This window comes from Accipiter gentilis, chromosome 6 (genome assembly GCF_929443795.1).
Source record: "Accipiter gentilis chromosome 6, bAccGen1.1, whole genome shotgun sequence".
In the NCBI taxonomy this organism is placed as follows: Eukaryota; Metazoa; Chordata; class Aves; order Accipitriformes; family Accipitridae; genus Astur; species Astur gentilis.
In genome coordinates, this window is record NC_064885.1 from 4,902,463 (window position 1) to 4,917,541 (window position 15,079).

Here is a 15,079-nt window from a genome sequence, read left to right on the forward strand (position 1 = left end):
GAGCTGGGTTTGTTTAGCCTTGAGAAGAGAAAACTCTCCTTGCAACTCCTTATTCTTAGTACAGCTTCTACAGTTAACAGTCCCTCCCTTAGGAAAGTAATCAAAAAACTACAAGCAGCTTTTCTGTGCCCAGACTTACCAAGTATGATCTGACTGTAGGGATCTCCAGGTGCTTCAGAACAGGAAGGACTTCCGTGTGAAATGGAGAAGGTCTGGGAGGGAGGATGGGCAGGGAGACCCCAGCTGCTGGTATATTGCAGTCCTTTCACTGATAGCTGTCTGCACCACTATCACTCGGTGCGAGACCTGTCTAGAGCAGTGGAAAAAGCAGACAACACATTTCCCTCCCTTAAGAAAACCCAACATGCCCTGAAACTTAAGAATAAATGAGTTAAGTGAATAAAAAAGGAACCTTCAAAAAAATGCCTTCCTTGTAAAGCCACCACCTCAGTCACTGCTGTGCACTACTGTGTCGACTGGAGCCACCCTCTTTCCTGAAGCTCTTCAAAGGGATTCTCTCTCTCAGCCCAGCATATTCTGCTTTCCATGTACTTAATTCCTCATAAAGGTCCTTCCACACAGGGACATGCAAAGAACAGCTTGTAATGGCTCTGCCAAAATCCAGACTGAGTGATCAAGAGTAGCCTCAGAGACTTGCTATGCTACCTGGGAAAGCGTACAGCAAAATGCTCAAACCACCTTCAGCCAGCAAGTGCAATACACAGTCAAGCTCCTCTTGCAAGAATTTATTTTCAAAGAAGATTCAATTTAAAACACTACAAAAAAAGAGGATTTGCACAAAGGGGGGGTGTGTGTGTGTGTGACAATAAAGCTATTCAGACCAGGCAAAGCGCATTTCTTTCCAAATAGTACAGACCTGTTATGACGAAAAACCTGACACAGGTGGTTCTTTGGTTCAGACACACATTTCTTTTCTGAGCTCTCACCTAGGAAGTCTCATTTCCTCAATCCCTGGCACTTGTAAGCGGATTTGGAGCGACTCACTCTCTGTATGCAGCTCCAAGGAACTCTACAACCAGCTGGGGGGTGGAGGGAGAGAGAGAGAGAGAAAGAAATTCGAGCCAGAAGAATGGCTGCAGATGCTGATTGATCTGGAAGCCACTGCGAGATCTCTGCACCTCTCTCTTGTACTGTTGGAAAGCACACAAGGACCCTATTATTACTCAAACAGTATCTTGCTGTGGTACCTCTTACTTTTGTCCTAAGCAGGCAGGCCAGTGTGCTAAGCACCTTTAACTTCTGCCTGTTTGGCAGCCACATTTAGAGCTAGGACATACCCAGGCTTCTACAGCCTGTAGGATGCCCATCCCGTCAGGAAGCTGATCCCCGCAATAGCCTTGAAGAGATGTATTAATAGCACTACCTGGGTACCAGACCGGAATTTTGCAAGGAAACTTCAATGAAGGCCACATTAACTTTAGTTAATGCTTGTTAACTTTAGTTTTCCATCAGGCAGTATTGGTTTAGCCGAAGGAGACAGGAACTGTTTTGCCTTCCAAGCGTCTGAATGAAAAATCTTTGTTTAATCTACTGCTGTGTGTAAACACACATTAGATTTGTGGGGTTTACAGTTAGCCAAACAGAACAGAAATAAAACAACTACACAATTAGGGACAGAGAAAGCCGAAGAGAGGAAGAGTACCAAGCGTCTGTACTAGTTCTCCTTTGGAAACAGCAAACACCTGAGGGGACCCGAGATCATTTCATGGCTCAGGAAAGAAAACACCTGGCACTGGCTAAAGCCAGCCACTGGGCTCAGCTAGGCACTTCTTTCCCCAAACCCTGTAAACTGCAATTACTGATAATCTGCAGCTGATAAAGTGAGATTGCTCATGATTCACACTACTTTCTGTCACACATGCACCAGGGAGGATGGCAACACTGCTGTGGGCAACACTGCAGCTCACTGCTCGGCTCTGCCCTCGATTCGGGTGTGATGAACCACGCTAACTTGGGGAAATATCTCCTGACATAGGAGGAGTCTGTCTGAACTGGCAATGAGGTCCATGATACAAGTTTTTATTTGTGACCAAATCAGCATTTGAAAGCAACTGAAAATGGAAAATCAGAAATAAGATTGTGAGGTACAAAAAACTAATCGCCACATACACACGCTTCTGATTCCAAGAACCAGAGACATCAAGGGACATACTTTACTGTATTAAAATGCACAAATTTGTGATATATATATATATATACACACACACACATATATGTGTATATACATGTATATGCGAAATGCGTGTCTCTCCATTTTCATTAGCAATAGCAGGATGGGAAGTTTCCCCTAATCCATTTCTATTTCAATCCATTCTGAAGCTACTCAGTACTAAAATCAATTTAAGAACCACTCAGCATCCCAGCAACTAAGACTGCAATCCAGTACATAAATCTAACAGGCTCCAAGATGAATTTTTCCTAGCATATCTACATTAAAGCAGAATTTCTCATGAGGAATCCCGTTTATCAATACCAGGCAGTCCCTTTATGATAAACAGTCAGTTTGAATTAAACAAGCAGGCAACTGGATTGCCCAAAAGAGCTGGGCCCTTATGGTCAAAACAGCAATCTGGGAGAGTCCCAAGATCTGGAGTGCCATAACTCTACCAGGGAAAAGGAATTATTTTGCATCTTAGCCAGACTTTGACACCGGCAAAGAGAGACTCTCTCTTCTTTCCAAAAAGACGGTGAAAGAATACAGAGCTTTCTGCTTTGGCCAGCTCGGTCTTCAGGAGGTATCTTCTTGCTCCATCATGGTTTTATAGTTTCTTTTGAAAAAGCCACACTGGGGAAAGAATTAAAAGAACTGATTAAGTCTTTGTGTATGCATTAATTTCTGCCTTTTCTTAAAACAATTTAAAATTAAAATTTCGAGTTTTTCCTTCTCAGGGTTGCAATAAGTGAATGAGTGAATGCAGGATGCAACCCAGGTATGAACTCTGGCAGAGCTGTAAGCCCGAAGGCCTACATTGTTCAAAACTCTTCAGAACATCTCTAAACGCTTTGTAACATTCAAATGTTCTACAAAGCACTTGAAAACAGGATTTAAGAGGTTATATTGCAATGCTCAGAATAGCTCAAAATGTGAGACTGAGGTTTGACAACAGTAAGCAGCAGATGACCCTCAGTGCGCATTTGAAAACATCGCTTTCATACTTAAGAGAAATCTTGAAAAAAAGTTAAAACAGATATCTAACAACAAGATTTCTGGTTTGTTGTGTGTGCATTAATGATACCCACCTTCCAGAGGAGCGGAATAATGAACGCCAGCAAGAGAAGTCCACCAACACAGCTTCCTATGATAACAGGCAAGGGATCAAACACTTCATCTTTCAGGAGGACAAGAGTAATCTGGAACAGAATCAAGGCCAACTTAGCATATGCTGAAGCCCAGTTATTTCTTCTTGGTTAGCTTTTAACTGAGAAAACTATATAACTTGAGCTAGTGTTCAACCTTGATAGCAACTATGCTAGAGGCACCATCAACCTGTCAGTGCAGGTACTCTGCAATACAATATGAATTATTTTTTTTTTTCACTGCAAGCCTAGTCAAGGGAGTTAAATTTACTGAGTCTTTTTTACAAGTTTACAGCGATTACAGTAATCACCAGTAACAATCTTTCAGATTAAAGAAAAGCATGTCTTCACTAGGGAAAGAGAAGGAATATTCACGTTGAAATCCTTGAGAGGACAGGTGGCCTCTGTATTAGCCACAACTGCCAGATACATAGAGTTCAATATAGAACCCTAAAAACTTTTCTGATATGCACTAGCAAATATCCTCCCTCTGCTTTTATCCTGTAAGTCCAAACCTGATTTCACTAAATTCAATGGCAGAACAGATATTTGCTTCAAAAGGTCCAGATTTTAACTCTGGGAATTTGACTGGTTCTCTACATTCAGCAAAAACGTCTGGATTTCCCACTTGTTCCTGCCCCAAGAAAAGGACCAAGCTGCCCACATGATGCTCTGATACCTCAGCATTATGATTCTCTTCTTTCAGCCCCATATACAGTTCTCTGTTGAAGGTGATTTTTCCACGGACCAGCAGAACAGTTCTGCTCTTTAAGAACTGTGGGAAAAGAAATATAAGGAACAAAATATCAGTTGCTTTTCAGTCTTTCCAGAAAAAAAATGGATTGCAACAGCAAACCCTCACTCAGACTGTAAGAACCACCCTGTACAGTGCTGCCACCAAGCTGTGTCTTATATATATGTGTCTTTATATGTAACTATCACTCAGGAGAAATCGTCTGGAGCGATGAAAGCTGGCAGTACTGTAAGAACCATTCCACAAGGAGCGACGTCTGAAGGAAGGGAGAGGACCGCAGCATCTCTCGTAAGTGCCAAGCGCCTCCCGGGAGACGCTGCCGTGAGCGAAACATCCCTCGTGCTCTGCAGGGTCCGAAACCAGCATCACACGTGGAAGAGCGACATCTCCACCGCGATGCAGAAGAAACCCTCACCCCGCACCTCTGGCAGGTAACGGAGTTTAGCAAACCACGGCAGGGGAGCGCGGTCTCTTGCGTGTACCTGGTACGAGTTGTTCAAAGACAATTCTGCTCTCACGGTGATGTTGTCCCCGTCGGTGCGGACAGAGCAGCCCACGTACTGATACCGCACGTCCCGAACGCCCTGCAACGCAACGGAACGGCTCAGGCCCCGCCTAGCCACGGGTGTCCGCGGCCCCGTGGGTTTCTCCCGCACAGGCAGCAACCGGGGCCAACACCGCTCACCTCTAATTCCGTACCGCCGGAATACTCCGGGAGATCCGGCACCGCTTCATCGCCGACCCCGCACTCGGTCGCCTCCTGAAACGGGACGTTGACAGCGGAGCGCTGCCACGGCGGCCCGACCCGCGCAAAAACCGCGTGGGGAGGAGGAGGAGGAGGAGGAGGAGGAGGGCGGGGCGTGGGGAGGAGGGCGTGGCGTGGCGAGGAGGGCGGGGCGTGGGGAGGAGGGCGGGGGCGTGGCCTCACCGCCGTGCCCGCCCCTTCCCCGGGCGGGGCGGGGCCGCGCCGTCCTCTCTCGCCCCCGCCCCGCCCCGCTCTCGCGATACCTCGTTTGAAACGGAGGCGGGCGGGCACCGCGGCGGCTACCCCGTCAGGCAGGGCCTGGCCCGGGGGGGGGCGGCCGCCGCCGGTATGCCGCTCCAGCCGCGCCTGCTCCGCACCTATTCGCGACGGGGCGGGCACCTCCGCCCGCTCCCGCCGCCGGACCGATGGATTTCGCCCCCTCAAGACCGCAAGCGGTTCTTCAGCTCGACCTCGGCCGGCTCCAGCGCCGCCTCAGCCAGCTCCAGCGCCCTCTCCGCCCCTTCGGACGACCCCGACTTCTCGCCGCCGGATAAACGCCTCCGACAGCCTCTGGGTAAGCGCCCCGCCCGTCCTTGGAGCCTGCGGACCCGCCGCGGCGACGTAGAGAAGGAAAACCGGCTGCTGGGGCCGCCGCTCCTCGCCTCCCCGTCCCCGTCGCCGTCGCCGTCGCCGCCCCCGCGCGGCGCCGCCGCCGCCGCTGCTCCCCTCCGCCGCCGCCGCCGCCGCCAGGGGGCGCCCTGCGGGGCGCGGCGCCCCCTGCTGTGCAGCACCCCCCAGTGGCCGCCCCCGCGCCGCCGCCGCCGGGCCCCGGCGACCGAGCTGAGCTCCCTCGTCCTGTTCAGCACCACCGTGGAGAGCGGCTCCGGGCTGGACGGTAGCCTGGAGCTCCGCTCCTTACCCCCCAGGCAGAGGACTGCCTCGTCCCGCAGGGCCCTGAGCTCGTCGGAGTCCTGTCGGGAAGATTCGGAGCGGCTCCCGTTATCGCCGGGGGTTGACAGCGCGAGGGAAGAGGGGGCTCGACGCTCCCGTCCAAACGGTACGGGCGGGCGGCGGGAGCCGGGCCCGGCCTCGCAGGAGTCCGGTAGGGTTCTGAGGGCGTCGGTGCGGGGACTCTGGCGGGCACCAGGTCCCTCGTCCCCACGGAATGCCACCGGCACTCCTCGGGCAGCGCTGCCCACCGTTGATGGCGGGCCGCAGCGCTCTGCACTGTACGAGGGTGCCGACTCTGACAGATCGTGTGATGAGCTAAGGAGGCCTTCCACAAAAGGAAGCTTGAGTTGTCAGAGAGGCTCACGCAAGAAGTACCAGCTTACGCCAGTGGTGGTCCTGGACCCTCAAGAAGTGCCAGTGTGGCTGATGAGCATGAAACCCAACGAAAAGGCAGGTATTCAACCTGCCTGCCAGCAGCCGGTATCTCCTTTGGGCCCTCAAGGAATCCTGGAGAATACACATAAAAGTACCAAAGCTGTTTCTGGAGAGGGAAGTACCTGTAGAAAAGCTTGCATCAGTGGCTTCAGTGCCAGCCGGTGGGGGAGGCAAACAAGGCTCCGACCGAAAAGGCACAAAACTAAGAGACAGCAGCAGCCTAACAACTCCTTTTTCAGACCACGGAGGAAGCAAAAAGGAATGAAGAAGGGTGTTCTGGAGATGTCTGTAGACAAAAGAGACAATGACTATTCACTCCTCAATGGCTCCCATTCCTGGGGTAGAGTTCGAGCATCTTTGTCTTTCCATAAGAAGAAGAAAGTTACCACAGAAGAGAGTTCCTGCAACAGCATCCTTTCTACCCCTTCTGTGAAATCCCAGCTGTCAGGGCACCAAGGAACCCTATCTGCTGGTAGGACTCAGTGCTCCACTTGGTCTGCTTCCTCCATGGTCCTGCTGGCTCCAAGGAGTTCCTGTTCTGTCCTGGAGCTAATGCTTACAGATGCAGAGAAGGTGTTTGGGGAATGCCACCAGGAGGGGCCTATTGCTTTTCAGGACTGCATTCCTTTAGGTAAGATGAAAGATTGCAAGAAAATTGGAGAAGGGGTGTTCGGAGAGGTCTTCCAGATTGACAGCGACAGAGGAGCTGTGGCCTTAAAAATAATTCCCATTGAGGGGACTGAAAAAGTAAATGGTGAATCTCAAAAGAGCTTTGGAGAAATTCTGCCCGAGATAATCATTTCAAAAGAACTCAGTCTTCTGTCTGAAGAGTCTAGGAATAGGACTATTGGGTTCATCAGCTTGTACTCTGTGCACTGTGTTCAAGGGGCCTATCCTAAGTATCTCCTAGAAGCCTGGGACAAATACCACAAAGCAAGGGGATCAGAAAATGATCGGCCAGACCTTTTTGGGGACGAGCAGCTCTTCATCATTCTGGAGTTTGAATTTGGAGGCAGTGACTTGGAGAATATGAGAAACATGTTCAGTTCAGTGGCATCAGCAAAAAGCATTTTGCACCAGGTCACTGCTTCCCTGGCTGTGGCAGAACAGGAACTGCACTTTGAGCACAGAGACTTGCACTGGGGGAATGTGCTGGTAAAGAAAACGGATGCAAAGGAGCTTAATTATGTCTTGAATGGGGCAACGCACACAATCCCCACAGCGGGGATTCATGTCAACATCATAGATTATACCTTGTCTCGGCTGGAGAAGGATGGGTTAACTGTGTTTTGTGATCTTTCCACTGACGAAGAACTGTTTCAAGGCACAGGGGACTACCAGTTTGATATCTACAGGCAAATGAAAGCGGAGAACTCAAACAGCTGGACTGACTATCACCCACACAGCAACGTCCTCTGGCTGCACTACTTGTCATGCAAACTTTTGAAAGACATGGGCTACAAGAAAAAGGAATTGAGTTCTGCCATGAGGAAAATAAAGAAGCAGCTCGTTAAGTTCCGCAAAGAAGTACTGACCTTTGAGTCTGCCAATGAAGTTTTACAAAACAGCAGCCTCTTCCAGTAGGCAATACAGTGCAGTGTTTCCAAGCACTAAGTCACTGATGCTGCCTTTCTCCTTTGCTGCTTTTTATGTGTGATCTTTTTAAATGTTGGCACAATGAAGAAGTGTTATGATCGGTTACCGATGTGTATTATGCTATATCAAAACGGTCTAAAAACCTGAAAAAAAAGTCTTCTGCTTGAAGAGGTTTCCATATGTACTTTTTTTAAGGAGTGATGGGAGGAGGAGAACAGATTTTATGTTTGAGAAGGTGGGGGGGGGGGGGGGAGATTTCTAGAGGCTCAATTAATATTTTGAATTCCACAGAAATTTTCTTACCTTTTTAGTCTTAGATTATTAAAAGTTTTTTCCTTACTGTGTTGTCTTTCTTACAAATTCTTTTTTTAAGGAAAAAAAGAAAAAATATACAATTCTGGACAGTGATGACAAAGGTTAATATTCTTGGCCTAGTTGGGGACAGAGACGGGAAAAAACACCTTTTGACTTGGTTTTAAAACTGAATTTTTGTTCAGTTTGGCAAAATTTGTACCTGGAATGATGCTACAAAATGTGAAGTTTCTGTAATATAGGTTTTGAAAACACTCCGATCCGCAATAATGCGGGGTTTTTTTTCCTCTCTTAAGGACCAGTGAAGAGGTATTTGATCATGAAAAAAAATAAGAAAAAGTACCTGTGTTCCTGATGCATTTTTGACCGTTATTATGTTGTGACCTTGTATACTGATAGGAACCCAAATCTGTAACTTGATGGTAGCATTAAAGCGATTTTCTCCATTTATCTACAGAAGAAAATGCACAAGGTAGTAAGTGTTCCTTAGTCCTGATTGCAGATGGATCAGATGACCTAAATTTGTAGCTATACTTACATTAAATCTGAATTCTTTGTTTTCAAGAAGTCCTTTGCTAACATTCACGTACATTAAAGAAACTGGTCTAAAGAGAACGATAAATCAAACTAAATGAAAAGCGAATTAGTTTATTATTAAAAATTAGTGCATCCAACAACCCAGATGCATTAAGTAATTAAGAGGTAACGACGCCAGATTTGTTATAACTGGAATGCTGTCTATGCAGTCTGTCTGTGTATGTGTGTATATGTGCAGTCTATCAATTAGATCCATCTTTGAACCTATCTTGAAGTCTACTTTTTACAAGGTTAGCAGTTAGAGACCCTAGGTACCCCACTGCCTATGATAGGGTTTTATTGTTCTGTCTTCCAGACTCTCTTTTGCTGTCTAGTACCACAGAAAGTGACTCGACAATCTGCAGTGCTTGAAATTAAGATGGAAATTGTATTGGAATCTTACCAGGCATCCTCTCAATCTTTTTTTCCTCTAATTGACTAAAGTAATGCAATATAATTGAATATTCTTAAAACTTACTTGTTAAGGACTGCAGTGAATGCATATCTGACATCAAGGACATGTTCTTCAGTCAGAATGGTGCTATTTTCATTTATGCTTTAAAAAAAAAAAGGGGGTAGATGAAACAACATCATTGTCTGCCGGCATTGGTCCTTTATTTCTATGGTGTGAGAACTGCTAATACTGGCTGTACAAGAGGGATGGAAACAGAGTGGCAGTAACTAATGAAAGGAGAGGTGCCAGCCCACTTGGTGACACTACTGGTACAGTAGTGTTGGAGTAAGTAGCCCTTTATTACTACGGATTTGGAAAGCTGCTATTGCCTTGAAATGTCTCCCCGCAAACCAATGCTAATTTGTGAAGATGTAGTATTGCTTTCATTAATCAAAATTTCAAGCTTCTACCCCTCACAAAACTGGACATTAAACTCTTATAGAAACCTTTGCCTTAAACCATGCTTGCAAGGGTGTGTAGCTGCCAGAGATGAGTTCTCTTTTCCTCTTTAAAGGTGCTCTCAGCTTAAAAAATGCTGCATACTAGTCAGTCCCCATAAATTTTAATGGGAGGAAGGTGACAAGAAAGGAATCTGAATGGTCACTTTCCCCCATTAGAAAGCCTTTAATTAAGAAGAATGCCCTGAACATATGTTTTCATCCCAGTCATTTGGAGTGAAAGCTTTACTTGGAACAGAGCTGGATTATATATTTTAATCATCTGTTCTCTCTGCTAAGGAAGGAGGATGCCAGAACCCATTTTGCCCTTTCAGAAAACGCAAGCTTTTAAATATGTACTACACTGAAATTAGGACCTTAAAGGGTGCTCCATCTTTTACTGAAATAATGAAGTATGAGCAAAGCTAAAAGTATCATAAGGGAAGGAAAGATTTTTCACATGGATCCAAATGCTTTAGAAGATTGAAAAGAACAAGTGTAGTTTTGTGTAACCAGTGACTGATAACTAGTATGGACACTGAGTAGAAATTCTGGTATCTCCTTTCTAGTTCAGTGTATTTTGTGGTGAAGATAGCAATACTCACTTGGTGATATTAATGGTGATTGCAGACTTATTTTCGAACAGGCTTTCATCTAATTGCCAAATCACTGAAAATTTTGCCTATTTTGAGGGAAGAGAAAGACATAACAAAATACCGATTACCTTGTAAATACTCTTTCAACAGGGTACTGTAACAGGCTAATGTATTTGCTGCTCACCATTCCCTTCTGGAGAAATTAGACATTAAGAAAAGTGCAGGAATACCTCAAAGCAATATTCTCTTGCCTTGAGAAAATGCATACCAGCCATAAGCTGAATTAGAAAGAATACGGCTCTGGCCTAATTGTAGAGATAGAGGAAGCAAAAGCAGCTACTCAAAGTATCATTTAGAGGTAGGGAAAAAGTGAAAATTATGATCTCTACTTACAGTTGTTGTCTTGAATACTGGATGCCCAATTCTGCAGTTACAGGATAAGACTACAGAAGTTAATGATATTGGTTGGCTACAGTGAATAGCAGGAGAGGATGGCTGCCAACAGAATAGGAATGCTCTTTAATGTTGAATAAAAACAGACTGGGAAATTCAACTCAGCCTGTGTCTGCTCCCATAAAACGAATTAGGTACAAATAGCCTAATAAAAGCTTCGGAGTCTTAAATCAGATAAATCCAGCATTCAGGCTCTAGTCCTAACAACTGAAATGCTCCTTCCCATCCCTGGACCTTACTTCAAGATTTATTTAGGTAGCAAATTAATAGGAGTCTGCACTGCGTTTTCTTCCAGCAGTCTGCTGCTGGCTGAAGAGCTGTTCTACAATCTTACCTCAACAGTCACCTTCTTAAAATGTAGGGTTTTGGGATAGTTCAAGACCATAGCTGTCATGTACGAGTCATCTCCACTGTTCGTTAATGAAACATTCATGGTCACTTCTTTAGTGTGGCCCACCACTAATTCCTTTCTAGAAGCAGACAGAAAAATAAGATGGGTGACATGTAATTTCTAAGGGTTGTTATTTAATAAGAGGCCTGAAGCATTCTGGTTCTGGTAATTACTCCCTCCAAATGCTTTCACACACAGAATAATGCAATAGCCCAATTAATTATTCAGTATTCTTCAGGGTGTGCAGGAAAATGCTTCCTTCTTAATATCAAAGGCAGCCATCTCCAAATTTATGTAACATTTTATCATTTCTGTTTTACATCAAGATAGACTTTAAACATTGCTCAGCTTGATTAGCTTTTCAAGTGAATCTCCAGGGTAGCTTTTTACAATGAAGTGATGCCTACTGTTTTGTGTAAGGCTACGTAAACCCAGCAACTCTTTGCTGTAGTGCTATGCTGTGCATCAGCCTAAACCAAAATCACATGTTCACAATTAAATGCCAGAATTGTGGTTTTAGGACTACTGTTGTTTATACTTTGGTCTTTCCTCTGAGATTTCCTCAAATAGCCCCGCAACACCCATGGAGGCACACAGTTACAGCATTGTATGAATGTGATGTTACAGAAAGGATGAATTGAATGGAAAGTCATGTAAAAAAAAGGGACAGCAAATCTTGTCTGAGAATTTGAAGAAAACGTCTTATACACAGAGATGACATTTTATATGAATGCAAGATCTGGATAAAACAACCACTGTGACTCACTGAATCTGAGTTGTCAAAGTTAAATGAGCAGTACAGATGGTCTTGTTGTTGCAGTCCTTCTTGTAAGGCAACTAAAAGCAAACAGATCAAGTCAGACTTTAACAGTCCTAATTTTTCTAAGGTAGCAGATTCAGGATATCTTTACATATACACATACATTCTCTGAAAACCAAAATTCCCATGACCTCAATTAAGGAAAAGTTGGAAATAAAAGACCCTCTGGTAATAAGTCAGTCCTAAATTGATGATGTTTTGTAACTCAGCTCCCAGGAGAAGGTCTGTTAGCAGTAACATGAAAAGTCTTCACTGGGGGCAAGGTCTTGTTAAAGAAATGCCAGTTGTTTGCCCCTGGATTGCCACAGGGCAACAATATTAATTTCTTTTCCAGAGATGATATGTTTTTCTTGAATAAATATGTTCATATGCCGTGCCATCTTATAGGCACACTATTTTGTAGAGATGAGGTTACTTCCTTTAGCGATAGTTTTATTCACCAATAAAAATCTGTCTGTGGCTGATGTTTCTGGAGAAGTTCAACGATAATTAATAATTAGATGTTGGGTGCGTAAGTACTAAGCAATGCTGACCAACACTTGAGAGTCTCATGAATTATTCTTAGGAAATAAATGTACCATCAACATCATAATCCCTGCAAGTACTGCAACTACAGTAATTAGTGTTCATTATTGCTAAGTGCCAAATGTTGTCCTCACTTCTCTGTCCTATGCTTTATGGACAGCTAATTAAATATTGAATTGTGGTAAAGACTCCTATTAAGTAGCAAAAAGCTGCCTCTTTACAGAGCTTTATGGAATTTTTTCAGAAGCTGTGATTTGGATTTCAGACTAACTGTGAAGAAGTTAGATTGGCTTGTAGGAATCCTCCTACTAAACGGCAATAGAAGAGACAGGATATCAGACTTAACCTTTATTAGAAGTATGCAGCCTCTCAAATACAGATTTGAAACAAACAACTAAAACTAAAAAATATATACATAATTTTAATGATTCTTAAGATTACTTCATTAGAAAATTTTATAGTTGTTACTATCAAATATACCATTCAAATAATAAGTCTTAATATAAGTTCCAATGGAGAGCTCAATATCTGAAAAGTACTTCACAAATCACACAAACCATCTGCCTTCTTCACAGGTAGCATCTAATCTCATTTTATGCAGAGGCACAGGAGAAATGTCGTGGTCAACAGTAAAGCAAATTTTTAGCAGATCTGAGGTTGGACCCTAGAGATGACATTATCTTAACAAGATATGAGTATCTGTCTGGGGAAAACCTGGACCTAAAGTCTACCTAGAATACAGTGTTGAAAACTAGAAAGGGAGCAGAGGGGAGAAGATGACACGCAAAGGCTAAGAAAACCACATTTTTTATTTTTTAATAGTAAAAGCGTTGCATTCTGGAAAGAATGAAAGCTCTTTGGTAGCATTTTGTTTTATTACCTGAAAATGCATTTCTGATGGCTGGTATCTATCCAGCACAGGAACAGCAAACTCTATGTTATCATTTTTCTTATAGAGCTCGTGTTTAACTCTCAGAAAAACACTGGAAAAGCAGTCAAAGTCACATGGCTACAAGAAAGGAAGAACAAGAAGATGAGAAAATATCTGGGCATTAAAATGCACAAGTCTTCACATGTCATCTCTGTTCCAGCTTCTGGCATATTTAGGGACCTTCTGGCTCAGATGTTTTCTTTGGGCCACTGTGTTTAATAGCCATCAGTGGACCATAGGCTTGACAAATGTTTTTTTGGATCATTTTATACATTTGGCTCCCGTACCATCCCCTGGATAATGTGTTTGGTGATTCAGTTACACATTGTGAAAAACAGTTTCCTGACGTTTGCTTTAACCTTGTAGAGCTTCGTGCCTCTCCTACAATTTTAGGATTAGAAATACTTTACATACACGCAAAAGGATGAGAGTTTGATTTCTAGCGATACAAACCAAAATGGCACGACACATCTCCTGCCTCAGCTGTAAAACATGCTCAGCAAGTCTAACACTGAGAAAACCCCACCTGGTAGTAATTTTTGCATTTCAAGAAAGATTCATCATCATGCAGATTCTGTTAAAAAATCCTACCCTCTCAACCCTCCTTTCTGTAGTAAGTCTGACCAACATTACCTACCAGTGTGTAAAGCTGCAGCTCAGAGCACACGTGCTTGCTGACCAACAGCTTTCCACTTGCTGTGGTGTTCTGATCTTCAAACTGTACTCTCCTCCTTGGCATTTTCACATCTAAGTCCACCGTGTAGAGAATGTATAACTGTGAAAGCACTGCAAGATTTTCAAAACCCTTTGTTAGAAGTTACAGAAATTGTCCTCAGTGCCAAGTTACAAGGACAGTGTAGGACTGTAGATTTCAATCTGATCACAATTCCCATTTATTACCTTCTTGAGACACTGGTAAAGCTGAGATTGTATCGAAACATAGTTTTGCTGTAACAATGCTGTTATTTTGTAAAATTAGGATTCTCTCAGGGTTGAATCTCATGCTGGTGAGAAAGTGGACAACTGGTCTTGAGCTAGTCAGTGAAGAACAGATAAGAAACAGAATAAAACACAAATTTTTGAACTGAAACATTACAGGAAGAATATTTTAAGAAAGCCTGGCAGCAAGAATAAGAACTGCTCAGTATTTCCATGGTATTTCACCTGGACCAGGCTGGCCTGTTTACAGAAGTTCCAGTTTCTGCTGGGAACATTCAGAACACACAAAATCCCAAGAGTCTGAAGGAATAGCCAGCCAAAATACACCAATATGGCTAGAGTTTCAGAATTAAACACGGTGTTTATGTTTCCATTAGATAAACACATTATCTAGCAGTTCAAATTCTCTCTTTGTCTACAATTTGTTTTCAAACACAAAATGCAAGAACAAAATCAAATCTACCTGCCATGTTTTAGCCTTTGTGAACTGCACAGGTCACTCAGCTACCAGATGTCTGATTGAAAATGAAGTATGGTATGTAAAGAAATTATTTATTTCTCTAAATGACCTGCATTATCAGTGCTGAATTGCAGACATCAAGGTCTTCTTAGACCTAGATCTAGCTTAATCAGTTCATGTTCACTATCTGATACCTGTTCAAAGCTTTAGACATACAAAGGCAAAAGCCTTTGCAACTTGAACTAAAGGCTTTACATTTTATATAATTTCTAGCACTGGGAAAGATTTCTTTATGTCCCTCTGATGCTGAATTAAAAATAGAATCACTATGCAGTGCTTGGAACACAGATTCTATATTTGTCTTTGAAGCATTTCCCCAGCACGCT

At 43.8% G+C, this 15,079-nt stretch overlaps 2 protein-coding genes across 6 annotated transcripts in view; one reads left to right on the forward strand and one right to left on the reverse strand.

Moving 5' to 3' along the window:
- The window catches only part of ITGAE (integrin subunit alpha E), a 39,159-nt gene that overhangs the window by 1,899 nt on the left and 22,181 nt on the right, over nt 1-15,079 (reverse strand). For 2 of the 5 annotated variants that reach the window (XM_049803015.1, XM_049803014.1), the window contains exons 22-36: nt 14,195-14,328; nt 13,932-14,080; nt 13,244-13,372; nt 11,785-11,855; nt 10,962-11,097; nt 10,568-10,669; nt 10,184-10,260; nt 9,166-9,243; nt 8,650-8,716; nt 8,455-8,562; nt 4,758-4,832; nt 4,555-4,656; nt 3,998-4,093; nt 3,262-3,372; nt 140-2,806 (exon numbers count right to left, since the gene is read on the reverse strand). In XM_049803015.1, coding sequence (XP_049658972.1) covers nt 2,750-2,806; nt 3,262-3,372; nt 3,998-4,093; nt 4,555-4,656; nt 4,758-4,832; nt 8,455-8,562; nt 8,650-8,716; nt 9,166-9,243; nt 10,184-10,260; nt 10,568-10,669; nt 10,962-11,097; nt 11,785-11,855; nt 13,244-13,372; nt 13,932-14,080; nt 14,195-14,328 — 1,492 coding nt within the window. In that variant the 3' untranslated portion in view covers nt 140-2,749. Of the gene's footprint in view, nt 1-139; nt 2,807-3,261; nt 3,373-3,997; nt 4,094-4,554; nt 4,657-4,757; nt 4,833-7,266; nt 7,356-7,456; nt 7,553-7,856; nt 7,943-8,454; nt 8,563-8,649; nt 8,717-9,165; nt 9,244-10,183; nt 10,261-10,567; nt 10,670-10,961; nt 11,098-11,784; nt 11,856-13,243; nt 13,373-13,931; nt 14,081-14,194; nt 14,329-15,079 lie in introns of those variants that run through there. The other 3 variants (XM_049803017.1, XM_049803016.1, XM_049803018.1) reach the window with 3 other exon arrangements.
- HASPIN (histone H3 associated protein kinase) lies at nt 4,819-7,787 on the forward strand. Its single transcript, XM_049803020.1, has one exon. It carries the CDS (start codon nt 5,166-5,168, stop codon nt 7,785-7,787), a length of 2,622 nt encoding a protein of 873 aa, XP_049658977.1. The 5' UTR covers nt 4,819-5,165.